Source organism: Alosa alosa, chromosome 24 (assembly GCF_017589495.1).
Source record: "Alosa alosa isolate M-15738 ecotype Scorff River chromosome 24, AALO_Geno_1.1, whole genome shotgun sequence".
NCBI classification, from domain to species: Eukaryota; Metazoa; Chordata; class Actinopteri; order Clupeiformes; family Clupeidae; genus Alosa; species Alosa alosa.
The window spans coordinates 22,734,492-22,752,525 of record NC_063212.1 but is presented as its reverse complement, the minus strand read 5'-3'; the positions used below and the strand labels follow the sequence as shown (position 1 = coordinate 22,752,525).

Genomic DNA, 18,034 nt, shown 5'->3' with positions numbered 1-18,034 from the left:
CCAGTCTGAGGGGTTGGATGGTGTTAAAAGCACTTAAGAAATCAAAGAACATGATTCTCACAGCACTTTTCCCCTTGTCTAGGTGAGAATGTGTCCTGTGTAGAAGATAAGTGATGGCATCGTCCACGCCCACTTTCTCCTGGTATGCAAACTGTAACGGGTCTAGTGCATGGCGTATCTGGGGTCTGAGCATTTCATCACATGTGATGCATCTGGGATCTGTGTGTCTGATGGCTGTTGACTGAAGTCGTTGTCACCTCATTGTTCATGATCGCCATCTGCAATATCCAGTGATGGTGGGGGTACGATAGCCTGTGATGGTGGAGGTGAGTGTTGCACTGGTATTGAGGGGTGTGGGGGTGGGGGCTGGGGGTGACCACCTCCTTGATGTCAAGGCTGCCATGGTCGTGGTATCGTAGGAGGAGAAGTGGTAAGAGTAGGTAGAGAAGGGAAGATGTAATCTATTGCAATGTTATGCTATGTCTTAAGAAGTTGCAGGGGATGTGTGCATGGTTTATGGTTTATTGAGGTCTGCCTGAGGTGCTTGAGTGTTTGTGTCCTTGAGACAGTTAGTGGATATAGGCAGCCATCTTGAATTTCTTTTCATAATTCCCTTCATTTTTGTCAGCCCCTGTAGTATGCTTCTATAAGAGGTGTAAAACCAAATTTCATATCTTTAGGAAGTTGTTTAGGTGACCTTTGAATTAGCTCGCAATTTTGTGGGCGCCCAGAGCGGTCTTTTTCAATTTCTTTAAAAACTACCTTCCTGTTTCAGATTTTTTGAGGATTGACTTATTTACACTTATTTCCCCATTGCTTAAATAGGGCTCTCAGTCAATGAGTGACATTTTTCATGCAATAACTAAACCTATGGTGTGGCATGTGGGAGCGTTCAACTGATGTTCATGCTTAGGATGATCAGAATCAAATAGATTTTGCTTCAATAAAAAAATAGCTTTAAGTAGACTTTAGACTTTTTCCATAATTTAAATTAAGGCCCCTGTTTTTTTTTGTCTTTCTTTGAGGTCAAATTCTCAACATTGCGGTAATAACATTTCCTTTCGACATAAAGCACACTCTATATGCTCCGCTCAGTGAAAACAAAACCTAAAGTTGGCAACAGCTGGATTGAGTGAGTGCCTGTACAAACTGCCAGCTGGCTCATAGAAAAATGACCCTGACTAAATGGACCAATAGAAAGTGTCATTTTTTAATTCACTTCAGTTGTCCATACGTTTGTTTTCACAGAGTTATCCCAAACTAGAAGTGGCCGCAATGTCAAGAATGTGGTCAGAAAAATCTACCGAGAACTTAGGAAATTCAGTTCAGTTCAGTTCAGTTCAGTTCAGTTAACTTCATAGTCCCAAAGGGAAACTTGTCTCGCAGTCAGGTAAACATAAATAACACAAGATACACAAAGACACAAGATGGGGTAAAAGACACAAGATGGGGTAAAAGACACAAGATGGGGTAAAAGACACAGGATGGGGTAAAAGACACAAGATGGGGTAAAAGACACAAGATGGGGTAAAAGACACAGGATGGGGTAAAAGACACAAGATGGGGTAAAAGACACAGATAATATAACACAAGATGGGGTTAAAGACACAAGATGGGGTAAAAGACACAAGATGGGGTAAAAGACACAGGATGGGGTAAAAGACACAAGATGGGGTAAAAGACACAGGATGGGGTAAAAGACACAGGTTGATATAAGTTAAGAAGGTTAAGAAAGAAAATAAGAAAGTAAGAAACTGTCTTATCAATCTACGTTCCTGACAGATGCTCATCAGAATCGTTTCTGTGCAATAAAACAAAATTGTGCAAATTTAGCAGGCGTACTGCACTAGGAATAAAATAGTTTTTTGTCCTATTGGACTTATAAAATGGGACTCTTAGTCTCCGGCCTGAGGGAAGAGCTTCAAATTAACAGTGAAGGGGATGATTTTTACAGTCCAGTATAGAAATTGCCTTCTGGATGACCTGCTTCTCATAAATGGTCAGCAAGGACAACTGTGGACAGCCAATCAACTTCCCAGCCACCTTCATAATGTGGCTAAGATTGTTTTTGTCATTCCATTTGAGTATGGAAAAAGTATGTGTGAAAAGGGAGCCCTCTTCTTTTCCCATATCCACTCTCCTACGATAAACGTTTAAAAGCCTGCCTTGTTGCAGGGGAGTATTGTTGCACTCAGATGAGCTCTTGCTCCCAAAATTAAATGAAAAACTCCTTTCTGTAGACTTTGTTTAAGTCTTTTATTTCAGTGTGCGAACTACTCCTCTCTCTCTCAAAAGCCTGCCTTGTGCCACACCTGCATAGACTGCAACCAAACATACACCCACTGCACTGAGTTCCAGGTTTATTGCTGTGTATGTGTTTATGTCTTGTGTACATATGTGTCTTTTGATTTTAACTGTGTGGGGTTAATGGTACAGACCCCCCCCCATATTGGTTTAACCCAACCCTAGGCTAATTGACTGGCCTATTTAAAGGAACACGTCGACTTTTTGGGACTTTAGCTTATTGACTGTATACCTGCAGAGTTCGATAAGTCGATACATACCCTTCTCATCTCTGTGCGTGTAGTTACTTGGTCTGACGCACCCACGGCTAGCCTAGTTTAGCACAGTGCCTCGAAGTGGCCGCCTTCAAATAGCCTACACCTCCCAATAGTGACAAAAGAACTCCCAACATTTTCCTATTTACATGCTGTGATTTGTAAAGTTACAACATGTACAAATAACAATGTGAAATTTTGTAAGCATATACATACTTTGAACTATGTTTTCAGTCAGGGAAATGACTGCTCCTTGGGGTCTGAAGAAGTTACACCGGAGCTTCTCAGGTGCTGCCTGCAAATCAAAGACTGACCTGAGAGGATGTGTGTTTACAGTATATGTGTGTGTGTGTGTATGTTTGTGTGTGTAAGACTGACCTGAGAGGATGTGTGTTTATATGTGTGTGTGTGTGTGTGTGTGTGTGTGTGTGTGTGTGTGTAAGACTGACCTGAGAGGATGTGTGTTTATATGTATGTGTATGTGTATGTGTGTCTGTGTGTGTGTGTGTGTGTGTCTGTGTGTGTGTGTGTTTGTAAGACTGACCTGAGAGGATGTGTGTTTATATGTATGTGTGTGTGTGTGTGTGTGTGTGTGTGTGTGTGTGTGTGTGTGTGTGTGTGAGACTGACCTGAGAGGATGTGTGTTTATATGTATGTGTGTGTGTGTGTGTGTGTGTGTGTGTGTGTGTGTGTAAGACTGACCTGAGAGGATGTGTGTTTATATGTGTGTGTGTGTGTGTGTGTGTGTGTGTGTAAGAATGACCTGAAAGGATCTCCAGTCTCCAGTGGTGTTTCTTGTGGAGCTGTGCTTGTGCTGCCATGACGGCGTGCGCGTCCTCGGCCGTCTTAAAGCGCACGTGCCCCTCCGCCTCCCCCTCCAGGATGTCCACGTACACCACCGCCGAGATCTCAGACAGGGCGTCCTGATCACACACACACCATCACAAACACACACACATTTAGAGATCTCAGACAGGGCGCCATGATCACAAAGGATCAAGATTAGATAGATAGATAGATAGATAGATAGATAGATAGATAGATAGATAGATAGATACTTTATTGATCCTCAAGGGGAAATTCAAGGGTCTCGGTAGCATACAGACATAACACACAACATGCACTTACAACAGAAATGGTAAACATAAGTGTAAGTATAAACATATAACTAAACTCCACTGTACAATAAAGACAGTAGAAGAAAGACAGATAAGAAAACTAACAAAACTAAAAACTAAATACACTATATAAGTTAAATTAAGAAAGTCCAATGTGCTTGAGGGTGGTCAAGCATAAGACGCTTGTAGTGATAGGGCCAGGACTGGTGATGTGCTAAAGGGAGTGAGTGTCATGGTGAAGGTGCAAACAGTAGTCCAGCAAAAAACTAAATACACTATATAAGTTAAATTAAGAAAGTCCAATGTACAAACAGTAGTCCAGCCATAGTCCTTAGTTATGTGTGCCTGGCAAGGTGCTCAAGAGAGTGAGTGAGTGTCATGGTGAAGGTGCAAAAAGTAGTCCAACAGTGCAAGAGTGCAAGAGTAAGGTCTAGAGACCAGCATAAATAATATAGACAAATAGGGGAGTAGGTAAAGATAAGTGATGGCAGAAGAACTGTAATGGGTCTATGCATGCATCTGAGCATACAATGCCTGAACATGTGATGTTAAGCCACAGGCCTGAAGGGTGTGGTTTCTGGTTTCTTGGGAACGGGGTGAGACATGATGTCTTCCACAGTGTTGGAACTTGTCCGAGACGTAGACTCCAGTTGAAGATGTGCTTCAGTGGCTCCCCCAGTTCAGCAGCACAGGCCTTGAGCAGCCTTGGTCACAGTCTGTCAGGCCCGGCTGCCTTACGAGGATGGAGTTTTTTTAAAAGATAACTTACTTGGTCCGCTGAAATGATGGGGGGGATGAGGCGAGTGGAGGGTGAGGAGGAAGAGGGGTGCTTCTGTGAGGGTTGTCGTGTGGCTAGAGACTGATGGCCATTGGCTGAAGCCAATGTTGTCGCACTGCTCGTGGTCACCATGTGGGGAGAGGTGCGATGCCTGATCAGCAGTGATGATGGAGGGGGGAAGGAGGGAGGGGGCAGCATCTGAGGTCTGTGTGTCTGATGGCTGTTGACTGAGGTCGTTTTCACCTCTTTGTTCGTGGTAGCCATGTGGGGGAGGGGTGCAATATCCAGTGAAGGTGGGGGTGAGTGTTGCACTGGTAATGAGGTGGGGTGGGGGCTGGTGGATGGGCAATCGAACCTGTTGTAAAAGTGGTTCAGCTGGTTCGCCCTGTCCAGGTCACCCCCAACAGAGCTGCTGCTCTTCTTAAGGCCAGTGATAGATTTCATACAGTCCCACACCTCCTTCATGTTGTTATCTTGCAGCTTCTGTTCCATCTTCCTTCTGTAGTCCTCCTTAGCCTCTTTCAGCTTAATCTTGAGTTCCCCTGTACTGCCTCAGCCCTGCCATGTCCCCCTCCTTAAACGCCCTCTTTTTCCTATTGAGAAGCGTCTTGACATTACTGGTTATCCAAGGCTTGTTATTTGGATAGCAGCGTACAGTCCTTGTGGGAACAACAATGTCCATACAGAAGTTCAGATAGTCAGTAGTGCAATGTGTGACCTCCTCTATTCAGTAGCACACTCCAGTCAGTGGACTCAAAGCAGTCTCTCAAAACCTCATCCGCTTCCGGTGTCCACTTCCTGAAGGTGCGCCTGGCAACTGGTAGCCTCTGAACTTTTGGCTTGTACATTGGCTGCAGATGAATGAGGTTATGGTCCGACTTCCCCAGTGGGGGAAGGGGGGTGGCACTGTAAGCATCCCTCACGTTTGCATACATGAGATCTATTGTCCTGTTTTTCCTAGTTGGGCAGTCAACAAACTGGTAAAAGTTTGTGAGGGTGGAATCCAGTGTAATGTGGTTGAAGTCACCAGAGATCGCAAAGAAGGCATCACTGTGCTGAGTTTGGAGCCTAGCGACTGTAGAGTGAATGACGTCACACGCTGTGTCCGGGAGGGCTTGAGGCGGCACGTGGACACAAACAACAATGGCGTACATAACAATTAGAGTACGGGAATTTCAGAATACACGATGAACTGTAAAACTACAACTATGAAATCAGCATCAAAACAACCCACCAACCAATCTCTAGACTGAGCACAGGTCCTGCAGTACCATCACACACTTCTTCCCAGGCAGAGACTCACACACACACACACACACACACACACACACAATATTGCAGTACCTTCACACACTTCTTCCCGGGCAGAGGCTGTGAGTGTGTGATCTTGACAATCAGCCCGCTCTCAAACTGAGGGCCTTTAGGAGTCTCCTTCTTACTCCCCTCGTCACCTGCCCCAAACAAACAAACAAAAGAGCAAACAGGAATCAATCAATCAATAAATAAATAAATCTAATATGATTGTGCGCCTAAAGAAACAAACAGCAAACAAGAAAATGTGTTTCAATGAGTTTTCAACAAAAAAAAACAATCAATGAATGATTCAATCAGAAAAAAATGTCCCGTTTTTTGGTGCAAAGGCACTTCTATTTTTTAAGTATTCACCTAGTTTCACTTTCAATAAAACCTACGCATGCGCGTATTTGATTGGTTGTAATGCAGACCTGCGAAACGAAAGTTTACCTTAACCATCAGCATCACCTAACAACTACCGGCCGAGCGCAACAAGCATGTCCAAGAGAGTGAGTGCGTGCGGGTAGGCAACAGATTGGAGAGGGTAGCCTAGTAAAAAAAAAAGAAATGAATGTCCCGGATTTTCACAAATCAAATGTGGCAACCCTACACAACATGACTGGCTCAATGTATTCACATGTCGACGTTTTGCCGTGGAAGGGGTGTGATGTGCTTAGACAACTGCCATATTGCCGTTACAAACTAACCCCATGCATTTCTATGGAGGATTTTTTGAGTGCTGTGTCTCCTCATTAGAAAGTCTCTGACTTGATTTCCCTTTCCTTGGGAAAAGCACATTGATCAATGAAAAACATCAGTGCTCTTGAACTTGTGTCTGTCTGGTCAATGATAAGCCCAGATGAGTCATCTGCAGGATAATGGACATTTTTCACAACAGCTATTTTTGACATGATATGTATTCTCCTTATTCACCCGGCGGCCATTACGAGGCTACAGGGGTACACTTGCCATTACACCTCAGTCCAGCAGATGGTGGTGGTAATGCACTCCGTTTGCAAACTGCCAAAAAAAAGGCAGGTGCGGACGTCGACCTCTATTGGCCAGCAGCGCGGACAAGACATCTAGACTTTATTATATATATATCTATGGGTTCACTGGCCTGTTCTTCTTCTTCAGTGAGTTTTTAGCAGTTAGCAAACGGAGTGCATTACCACCACCATCTGCTGGACTGAGGTGTAATGGCAAGTGCACCCTGTAGCCTCGTTCTGGCCTCCGGGTGAATAAGGCGAATGGCAGGTCCAGGTGTTATTAATGACATTAATTAAGGTTAAATTGAACTGAGACTTCTGATGGTAATTTTGATATCACAGATGAATAGAGACCCAGTCAGATCAATAGTATGAAAAATCAGGAACAGAGTTTATTTACAATGATGCGCATTAAGGGTGAGACAGCATGACTTCACCTAAAGATCCATCAGCTGCTCTAACTAGACAATAGTTAGAGTTTAAGGGTTAGGGTTTAAGTATCGCAGCCATGCAGAACAGTGAAACACTGCAAAGTCATAATATTCCTGCTTATCTCTAAATACAGTTACACACAGATACACAGGAACAGTACAGATATCATAGTCATTTCATAGAATCATACTTTTAGTGTCAAAGTGACCCACTACTGAGAAATGCAGAACATTAAACCACATATTGGAATATTGGACATAATGTTCTATTCCACTTTCTCTCACTTCATTAATGTATTTGTGCTTGCTCTACTATTTCATGTCAAAACTGCTGCAGTGAAAAAAGTCTATTCTGAGTAGGTTTAGATAAGAGATAAGAGATTAACTCTGTTAATAAGTGATGAACCTTATAGTAAAAGAGGTTTACTCTGAGTAGTGTTGAACCGACAATGTCAGATGTGATTTGGGCCGCAAAGTACCGTTGTTCTGGTCGTGCGGGGCGGGCGGGGGCCCCACACTCAATGGCCGTTGGGTTTGATGTCATTCGTGGTCATACTTCTGAAGCTGCACATACTGTTCCTTCAGGTCCAGCAACTCCCTCCTAACAGGGGGAGAGAAAGGGAGGGAAAGAGGGGGAAAGAGTGAGAGAGGGAGGGAGGGAGAGAAAGAGAGGTGGGTAAAGCGAGAGAGGAAGGGAGGGAGAGAAAGAGAGGTGTGTAAAGGGAGGGAGGGAGGGAGGGAGGGAGAGAAAGATAGGTGTGTAACAGAGAGGAGGGGAGGGAGGAGGAGAGAAAGATAGGGGTGTGTAAAGCCGAGAGGGAGGGAGGGAGGGAGGGAGGAGGGGAGGAGAGAAAGAGAAAGAGTGGGTAAAGCGAGAGAGAGGGAGGGAGGAGGAAAAGAGAGGTGTAAAAGGGAGGGAGGGAGGGAGGGAGAAAGAGAGGTGTGTAAAGCGAGAGAGGGAGGGAGAGAAAAAGAGGGATGTAGAGCGAGAGAGGGAGGAAGAGCTAGAGGCACGGATAGTGGGGTAAAGTACAAATGAGAGCGAAGGAGAGAGATAGTGGTAAAAAGAGATAAAGCATGACAATAACAAACAGAAAAGGGGGGGGGTAAAGCATAAATGAGAGAGAGAGAGAGAGAGAGAGAGAGAGAGAGAGACTTTGTAAAGCTTTACTTTGTAAAGCCATTCTAAAAGTCCACCGGCACACAATTAATAACGCATGCAGGGCAGAACTATGCCAATACCCTCTTCTGATTAAAACACCAAACGATGATGAAACACCATGAGTTGAGCAAAGACACTTTAAAGGCCCAAAACCAGGCCACATCCACACAAAAGGTTTGGATTAACCAAACCCCTCAAAACCTAAAAGACATTTATGATGAATATTGGCAATCTAAAACACAATCCCAAATCAAAATGCAATGCTATTTGACCTTAAACAGGAAATACACACTTGCACAATTACCTACAAAAATAAAAGAAACAAATTTGAGAAGCACATTAACAAAATGCAGACTCAGTAAACACCGCTTAGCCAGAAACAGGAAGAGACAAAAAGACCTGGCTTCCAAAAGACCAGCATCTATGCCAGCAGTGCAGAGATGATGTTGTCGAAACTGAATTACACTTTTTAACAGAATGCCTAAAATTTTAATCAATTCACAATAAATACTTCCCAGAAATGAACTGTGTGTGTTTCACTAATTCACGGATTGGGACAAATGCAGAGACCAAATTTCCCCTTACAATCAAACGAGTATACTTATACTTATACTAAAGAAAAAATCCCTGATTTCTATGACCAAACCCGAATAAAATACTGCCTACCTATTGGGAGAAGACACAGACAGCTGTATTATTGCTGCCCAATATGTCCTTGCCTGTTGAGAACCCCCCCACACACACACACAGACCCACCCCTCTCTCTCAAAGCCACACACACGCTAAGGGGCCGTTAACACGACGCCGTTTTTTTTAATTAATTCAACACAGTTTTCTTATGTTGTATATAGGCTACCATACCTGAAGTTTCTGTGCAGTCCATTTTGTATGTGCCCTGATTAATTGTATGTCTGTAAGTTTGTTGCCTGTGCTGAGACACTAAGAACTCAAACTCAATATTTTGAAATCTGACACACAGACACTGAAGACTGTTCTTTACACTGCCCGTACTTGTACTTGCCCTTGTATAGGCCTACCTGTATAATTGCTTATATCATGATAGGCTACTGTAGGCTACATTTTGTAACAATTAGCCTACTTTGGCAATACAAGGGCCATCTGATAACATGACATTGCTAAAAAGCACAAACAATGATCATGGATTCGTTTGGCGGCCTCTGGGGTCATTCATGATAAAGCATTTTGCTGTTACTTTTCTGTAGGCTAATTAAAGAATCGATAGGCTACATCTTATATATGACAATATATTATGATATAGCCTACCACGAGTTGTGTTATTATTTATTGGCGCAATTCAATAAGATGTTTATTAACATTAGGCTACAGGCTTAACAGATGGGATGCCGGCTGTCACTCATTGATGAAAGATAGCGCGAAATTTTAAGAAAAGGGGCGTGAATATATTCACCACACCTCGTTTAGGCTACGAACTGCCCATAAAACCGACAAAAGAGAAGCAGCAGACTCCATTTCCACCACGAGGCCCGGATTCAGGCGCACATCACGAAGAACAGCCTTTGCTACAGCACACGAGAAGCGTACAGCAGCAACATGTCTGACGAGGGGAAACTGTTCGTCGGTGGACTTAGCTTCAACACAACGACGGAGACCCTTCAAGATGCTTTCTCTCGGTATGGGGCTATCACAGACGTCCACGTTGCCAAAGATCGGGAGACCGATAGACCGCGTGGCTTTGGTTTTATCACATTCGACAATCCGGAAGATGCAAAAGACGCCTTGGAGGGGATGGATGGACAGTCTCTCGACGGCAGAACGATCCGCGTGGATAAGGCTGGGAGTAAGCCTGGCGGCCGTGGCGGCGGCGGCGGATTCCGCGGGGGTCGTGGCAGAGGAGGATATGGAGGTGGAGGAGGATATGGAGGTGGCGGTGGATATGGAGGCGGTGATCGCTACGGTGGCGGCGGTGATCGCTACGGTGGCGGCGGCGGTGATCGCTACGGTGGCGGCGGCGGTGATCGCTACGGTGGCGGCGGAGATCGTGGATACGGTGGCGGCGGAGATCGTTCCTACAGCAGAGGCGGTGGCGGCAGCTACTCCAGCCGGAGTGGGGGCTACTCATCAGGAGGAAATGGCGGTTACTGAGATCGACACATCACAAAGATGCCCACCACGAGTAAACCCAAATTGGTCAAGTTTTGTCTTGTTTTCTTGGCGATTTGCAAACCGCGCATTCCTATGTTGAATTTTACTTACTTACAAAACAGTTAGAACAATTTAAAAGCAAATCTGCCTCGTTGTTGGCATATTACACATGAACACACAAAAAACCGAATTCATCTTTGTTGAATATTTGCTTTGCCATATTGGATGGTGACTTCCTGCTTTCTTTTGGACCTAACCAATTCCAACAGTTTTTGTTCCGTTGTAGTGTTTTTGAAAGAACAGAAACGTAGGACCAAACTAAATCGTAAGTCTTATTTTTGGCTGAAACGCCATATTTGAGTGATTTGATCGTGTTTGTGTGAGGTAACGTAACAACGCGGGGTGGGGGAGGGGCACGATCCAGTTTCCAAAGCATGGCTTCCTTTCAGACTGGTGAACTGCCCCGCTACTATTGGACCAGATTCGGCCCGCTACCGGCCCAGCCCCAGCTCAGCCCCTCCAGGGCTCACTACCCCCCTCTTCAGTCATTCTGGGGTATCTGAGACTCTTGCTCCTCCGAGCCTACAGTTTCTCTCGCTCTTTTTATTTTCCACTGTAAACTATGGACTTGAAACAAACTGTTAGACTAAAGGAAACAAGAACGGCAACAAACATTCAAACGAAAAAAAGTAGCCTAATCACTGTCGGAGAGAACCTGTTCGAACCTGTTCACACGTGCTGATCTCCTCCCTTCGCATAGAGGGGAGAGAACGTTACTCTGTGCCCTGCTCTCTGTACCAACTCTTATTTGACATTCCTCAGTTCTTTTGTTGTTGGTTTCGTATGTGTTTTTTTTTATTATTTTGGCTTCATGAGGCCCAATTAAATGATTGATTTGTTGGGGGTAAAGTGTTTTAGATTCTACCACATGTTCTGGATTCATGCTCTGTTGTTGCACACTATTCATGCTTGCTTTATTAAGGTAATAAAACTGACAATACCCAATTAAGATGGAGAACTGTAATAATATAAAGAAGTCTATGGAAGTGTAGGCTATAACACTTCATGTTCTGCAGGCTAATACTTATGTTCTTAGCCTCCAAGGTGTATAATTGGGTAGTATGAATGTTTACACTACCAGTAAAAAGTTTGGAGACACTTAGACATTTCCATTCCACTCCATTATAGACAGAATACCACCTAAAAACATTCATGTTTTTTACTCTGGGCAGCAGTTTTCAGATTATATTATGTGCTAACATAATTGTAAAATGGTTTCTTAGTTAGCCTTTTAAAATGGTATCGGATTAGAAAACAGAATGTGCCTTTGCAACATTGCATGAGTGGTTGCTGCTAAAGGGCAATATAGATATTGCATCAAAGATCAGCCATTTCTTTCTACAACAGTCAAGAATGGTGTTGCAATTATGTAAGCACATAATGTAATCTGAAAACTGCTGCCCTGATTAAAAAAAAAAAAAAAATGCAAATCTCAGTTTAGCGGCAGCCGTGGCCTACTGGTTAGGGCTTCGGGCTTGTAACTGAATGGTTGCCGGTTTGATCCCTGACCAGTAGGAAAATGTGGGTGGGGAAAGTGGTTGAGCACTGCTCTCCCATGCCCACATCCACGGCTGAAGTGCCCCTGAGCAAGGCACCTAACCCCTCACTGCTCCCCGAGCGCCGCTGTAGCAGGCAGCTCACTGCTCCGGGTTAGTGTGTGCTTCACCTCACTGTGTGCTGAGTGTGTTTCACTAATTCACGGATTGGGATAAATGCAGAGACCAAATTTCCCTCACAGGATCAAAAGAGTATATATACTTACTTAGAACACCAGTATGTATACATACTAAGTACTGTCTATAATGCGGTGGAATGGAAATGTAAGTGTCTCCAAACTTTTGACTGCTAGTGTAGGTTACTGTAAGTGAACATTTAAGTGAAAGAGTATTAGTGTGGGGTAGGGCTGTCACGCTATGGAAATATAACCTCACGGTTGTAGTGACCAAAATGATAAGTTTTTTTAAAAGTGTGTTCAATATGTTCAGAAAGCACTGATAGTCCTACACAAGCTGAAATAGTTTAAAAAAGTGTGACAGTGATTTATATTACAAAAATATAAGCAAAACCTTATCAAAAGTTTAACCAGGGACTCTGTAACTCATATTTACCTGGGGGTGCTGAGGGGGGTGCCTGTATTCTGGTGCATTTTAAGGTGGCCTATTGCTACTGGAGAAGGGCATATTTTAGTTCACATTCATAGGCCTACATCCTGACTGCCCAAACAAACCTGGCTGAGCTGAGCATACTTAACTCATTCCATAACGTTACTGTGGCATTGTGTGTTCAGTCATATTTAATTGGCTATGTGCTTATAGCTTAACTCACCCTGAGTTTCCTATTTCAGTTCAGTACAAAACTTTAGGCTACGGTATTCTCCTGATAACGTGAGTGGAATGGATTTAATGTGGACGCGCACATAAAAAGACGCAGAGTGGCAACATGATGCAGTGCACGTTTTGCGGTGAAAATGTTCTGTCTTTCCCCGAATCCGAATCACGGTTAAATCCATCATCTACCCATCAGTAGGGTACCAGTTTTGTTTCATTGGAACAAGCCTATGCCAAAAGTATAGGCTCGGATGAAGCTGGGAAGGATTAAACAGACGGTTTCCACACCGTGGTAATCAACCATGATAATTATGATTTTTGAAATGAAAGCGGTAATTATTATCAACATTGTTATCGCGGTTTACCCTAACACCGGTAATCGTTACATCCCTAGTGTGGGGAAAGTATTTGCTGCAGCTGCTGTGCCATATTGTGGAGCAAAGGCAGCATGGGTAGGTCCTGTAAGCAATGGAGACCCAACAGCTGAAAGGGCTGAATACCGAGGCCTTCCTGTACCTGTCCCCATTAACTGGGTAGTGCAGCAAGTCCCTGTAATGGAAACGAGCCTTATGCTACCACCAGTTCTTTTACTGGAACGTTCCTGGATTGGATTCGGCTGGCCTGCTGCTGCCACTGATATGAGGTGTAATGATGATGATAACTCACCTCTGTGGCTTTCAGGGCCTGTTCCGCAGTCTCAAACTCCTTTAGGCGGACCTGTGGACTTGTAACGGGGGATGCTGATGTACAACCCCAAAACAGAAAAAGTTGGGACATGGTGTAAAATGTGAATAAAACCAGAATGTAATAATCTGCAAATCTCTTAAACTCATATTTAGTTGCAAAAAGGACACAGACAACATATCAAATGTTGAAAATGACAAATTTGACTATTTCATGGAACACATATGTTAATTTTGAATTTGATACTAGCAACATGTTTAAAAAAAATTTGGGACTGGGGTAACAAAATGCTGAAAAAGTTGTGTAATGATAAAAAAAACAAAAGGAGGAATGTTTCACAACTAATTAGGGTAATGGCAACACACTTGATGAAAAAGAGCATCCCAGAGAGGCAGGGTGTCTAGAAGTAAAGATGTAGGGGTCATTTATCATCACTGTGTAAACCTAATTCTAATGTAATTTTAATGCTTCCCAACATGATATTGTGAAGTATTTGGGGAGTGCATCATCTACAGGACATAATATTATTAAAACATTCAGAGATTTCAGATAAATCTTTGCAAACCAGGGAACTTTTGGACCTCAGACTGCATCAACACCAGACCTGTTTCCAGACGTGTCATTGTATGGGCTCAGGAAAACCTATTGTCTAGTGCATAGTTTGATATTCAATTCAAAAACTGCAGCCACAATTGTAACAGCCAAAACAACCCAAATTGAATTGAGACATTACACAGAAAATACCACCGTCTTATCTGGACCTGAGCTTGTTTAAAACAGACTGAGGTAACATGGAAAAGGGTCCTGTGGTTAGACCAATCAAAATTTGCCATTCTTTTTGGAAATCATGGACTCATCTGGACTAAAGAGGAGAGGGCCTATCCAAGTATCCAACCTTGGAGAGGTGAAGCAGCACAGTGGTAAACATGCTCCCACCCCAAGTTTTTTTGAAGTTGTTGAACATGTTGCTGGCATCAAATTCAAAATTAACACATATTTTCCATGAAATGGTCCACTTTTTCATTTTCATTCATTCCTTTTTGCTGCTAAATATGGGTTTACGAGATTTATTTAATATCACATTCTGTTTTTATTTGCATTTTACACAATGTCCCAACTTTTTCTGTTTTGGGGTACAATGCTACCGCAATGGCTGAACACACACCCTATCCAACTGTAGGTCACATCCTTGGGCAGAAGTTCCTGAGGAAGATGGGTAATTTAACGGTCACAGGGATCGATTGATTTTATTTGACCATCTCGTTTTAAGAGATGATACAGCATTGCACCATGCATTAAGACAAAAACAATGAGTCAGGATAACACAATAAAGCTCTAAGGCTTATTATATTGTGGTCCCTTAGGGGCAGGGCCGAGTATGGATGGGAGCAGGCTTCACCCTCTCTCTTTCTTGGGTTTCTTAAGAGTGCTAGACTGAACTTGTGAACTTGTGAGTGCTAGTGAAGCACACTGAAGACGACCCTACACTGAAACACATCTGAACAATAAAATGAACTCCTACAAAGTGCGGCCTTTTCTTCCTTCCGGTCCACACCCTGACAGTCACACAATCAGACGGATGGACTGGGAAGCTCAGAGGAGTTTCACTGTGAAGGTAACACAAGTGAAATGTTTTTTACCACATAAACGGTGCGCTGGTCCACGTCCTTTGGATCCTCCCCAAGTGGATGTTTCCTGCTAATTTTGGTTCCTTCTAGGTTGACCTATGAAACAGATATTGAACCAATATGTGACACATAGCCTTTGATGATACAACTAAGATAAAACAAAGTTTTGGCTTTTACAATTTTGGCTGCAGTTATTGAATTGAATATCAAACTGTGCACATAGACAATGGTTATCAGAGGTTTCCCTGAGCCCATACAATGACAGGTCTGGTGTGGATGCAGTGCCATCTGAGGCCCAAAAGACCACGGCCGTCCAATTTGTTTTTCAGCTCTTTCCCTGGTTTGCAAAGATTTCTCTGGAGTTATTATTTTCACCATCTAACAAATATCGATGACTTTTAGTTATTTGCCACTTGAAAATAAACAAATCTGGGCATGTTCAGTTGGGTGCAAAAATATTGAAAAAATAGATTACAAAGCTTAGTTCACCTCCACCCTGGATGAGTTTTTCAATGTTTTCACATCTGTAGTGAGCTTCTCCATTCGGTTGAATGCTGTCATCACTGTTATGTCCACATCTGCACACAGAAACATGAAAGCACATATACAACTGAGATCATTTAATTAGCTTGCTAGTGTCACAGTAGTAAGAGGGGTGCAGTCAGAGCGAGGAGGATGTGAACAACAAGGAATGAAGGCTGAACCAACATTTAAGTCAGCGTATTTCCAATGGTATATTAACGAAAAACATCAAGTGAAAACTTACATCCATCCCTCTACTCGTTAATGAGTTGTTTCAGGAACCTGTCCTTGTGAAGGTTTGCGTCGCCACCTCCACCCAAAGGTCTCTTAGCGGTGTCAGTCATGACTCGTGTCTGGTCCAAATCTAGAAGACGGTTAACCCTCGTGTTGTCTTTGTGATCTTGTTGACAATTCTCTTCTCTCAAAAAAGTTTAAGTTTAATTTATTCTGACTATCATGAGGCTGCATGACTTAACACAGCACCTAAACACACAAGCATAGCAATTTAGACCATTGTGTCCCCGGTCATGTTGATCAGATGGACTTTATCTGTGCCCCCCCATTTGCTTCTATGCCAGCCCCCACCCCCACTCAGTCATTTCAAATTGATGCAAAAGTTCTAATTCTGATTGGAAGATTGAGGTCTATACAATTTTGGTTCGAGGGCCAAGCAAGCTAATCAAGAAATTACTCTCCAATTAGATTTCATTAAAATGAATGGGATTTTTTGGATTTAGGCGAAATTGTTTACAACCAGTACATTTTGGTCTCTAGGCCTAAACAATGAAGGGGAAACTGATCCTACCATAGAAATCATATATGTCCTGAAAGCTTACACCCTCAGGATGTGATATGATATGACATGAGGCATGTCCCTTCTCATAATTATGCAGCCTATAATAATAAATTGGCTGTTGGCAAATTGGGGGTAGGCCTATGGCTGACAACATTTAGCCCAGCACCATAAGTGAAACAGATGAAACAATAATAAATAATAATAATACATTTTATTTGTATTGCACTTTAAATTTCATCAGACATATCAAAGTGCTACAAGTTAAAAAGTAAAAAAGCCAAAGAAAAATGTGGATTTAAAACAGGACCATCTAAAAAACATCTAAAAGGGAGACACCAAAAGTTTTGCTAAAAAGAAATGTTTTTAGCCCTTTTTTAAAACTGTCTGTGGTTTGTGGTGCCCTCAAGGTGTCAGGGAGGGGCAGCAGCACATAAAGCCCTATCCCCCATGGTCTTTAGTTTGGTTCTGGGTATGTGGAGGTGGTTTGAGTGAGTGGAGCGGAGGGAGCGTGTTGTGTTTTGGGGGCTGTGTTTTGGGTTCTTTGAGGTATGGGGGGGCATTTCCATATTGGTGAGTGAGGAGGGAAACCTTGTCAATCCTGGAGGAGACAGGAAGCCAGTGGAGTGGGTGAAGAATGGGGGTAATGTGCTCATATTCCGCACTTTCATCAGGATCCTATAGCTGCAGAGTTTTGGTATTGGAGGGATGCTAGGGATCCCCCAATGATTGTATAACAATTGAATATCCCAATTCAACAACACCCAACTTACTGATTATGGGCTGCATAGTAATGAGCAGAGATGTAAAGTAACTAAGTAGAAATAAGTGCAGTATTTAAGTATGAATGGGGAGTATCTGTACTTTACTTGAGTTTTGATTTTTCTTCCTACTTTTACTTTTGCTTCACTACTTTTTTTATTAGCAGCATTAAGTGCAAAGTAGGCTATAATAATGTGTTAGTGAAAACAAAAGCCACAGTTTCCATTCGGCATGTTAGATATTTGCTGACCTGATATCACCACAATGAATGAAGACATAGTGGCAGAGTTAAGGCCTAGCAAATATAGCTATAAGACATAGCACACCTATGCCTATGTAGACTGTTTTAAGGAGCTGAATTAAATAAATTTTAACTGCTTGCTTTTCATTATATGTGATGTAGCTGTCTTTCTAAACATGTTGGATAAACTTCATTATAGGCCTAAAAGGAAGCAGCAGTGAAAAATGAATGGCAGCCATACCTTTGTTCAGACTTTGAAGACATTGTGTATGAACTGTAGGCACCCAGTCTTAAGGTACTGCATGAACTTAATAGCTTATCCAAAGTTCTGACAGCTTTTTTCTATTTTTTTTTAAAAAGCATAGAGAAGGGAGGGGGTTGTCACCCCATTTGAACTTTGAAAGCCTTTACTAGTACTTTGTACTTCTACTTTCAGTAGCCTACTTAAGTATGCTTTGTAATAGGCTACCTGTCATACTTAAGTACTAGGAATAACATATTTGTTTAGCCTTTTACTTAAGTGGTATGCTTATAGATGACTTTCACTTTTAAGTCATTTTCTGA

The 18,034-nt window shown here is 42.8% G+C and overlaps 2 protein-coding genes across 4 annotated transcripts in view; one reads left to right on the top strand and one right to left on the bottom strand.

Moving 5' to 3' along the window:
- larp7 (La ribonucleoprotein 7, transcriptional regulator) overlaps positions 1 to 15,730 on the bottom strand; it is a 53,257-nt gene extending 37,527 nt beyond the window's left edge. The window contains exons 1-4 of one of the 3 annotated variants that reach the window (XM_048236540.1): positions 7,647 to 7,688; positions 5,799 to 5,905; positions 3,322 to 3,481; positions 2,775 to 2,853 (exon numbers count right to left, since the gene is read on the bottom strand). The gene's annotated coding sequence lies outside the window, so the exon portion shown is untranslated. Of the gene's footprint in view, positions 1 to 2,774; positions 2,854 to 3,321; positions 3,482 to 5,798; positions 5,906 to 7,646; positions 7,689 to 15,164; positions 15,249 to 15,641 lie in introns of those variants that run through there. The other 2 variants (XM_048236541.1, XM_048236547.1) reach the window with 2 other exon arrangements.
- LOC125289605 (glycine-rich RNA-binding, abscisic acid-inducible protein-like) lies at positions 9,773 to 11,462 on the top strand. The gene has a single exon (XM_048236552.1). It carries the CDS (start codon positions 9,902 to 9,904, stop codon positions 10,451 to 10,453), a length of 552 nt encoding a protein of 183 aa, XP_048092509.1. The 5' UTR covers positions 9,773 to 9,901; the 3' UTR covers positions 10,454 to 11,462.
- Positions 15,731 to 18,034: the final 2,304 nt, after the last annotated feature.

Bases quoted from the DNA above. Each gene is read 5' to 3' on its own strand.
- LOC125289605 (XM_048236552.1), top strand. From the start codon at position 9,902: ATGTCTGACGAGGGGAAACTGTTCGTCGGTGGACTTAGCTTCAACACA.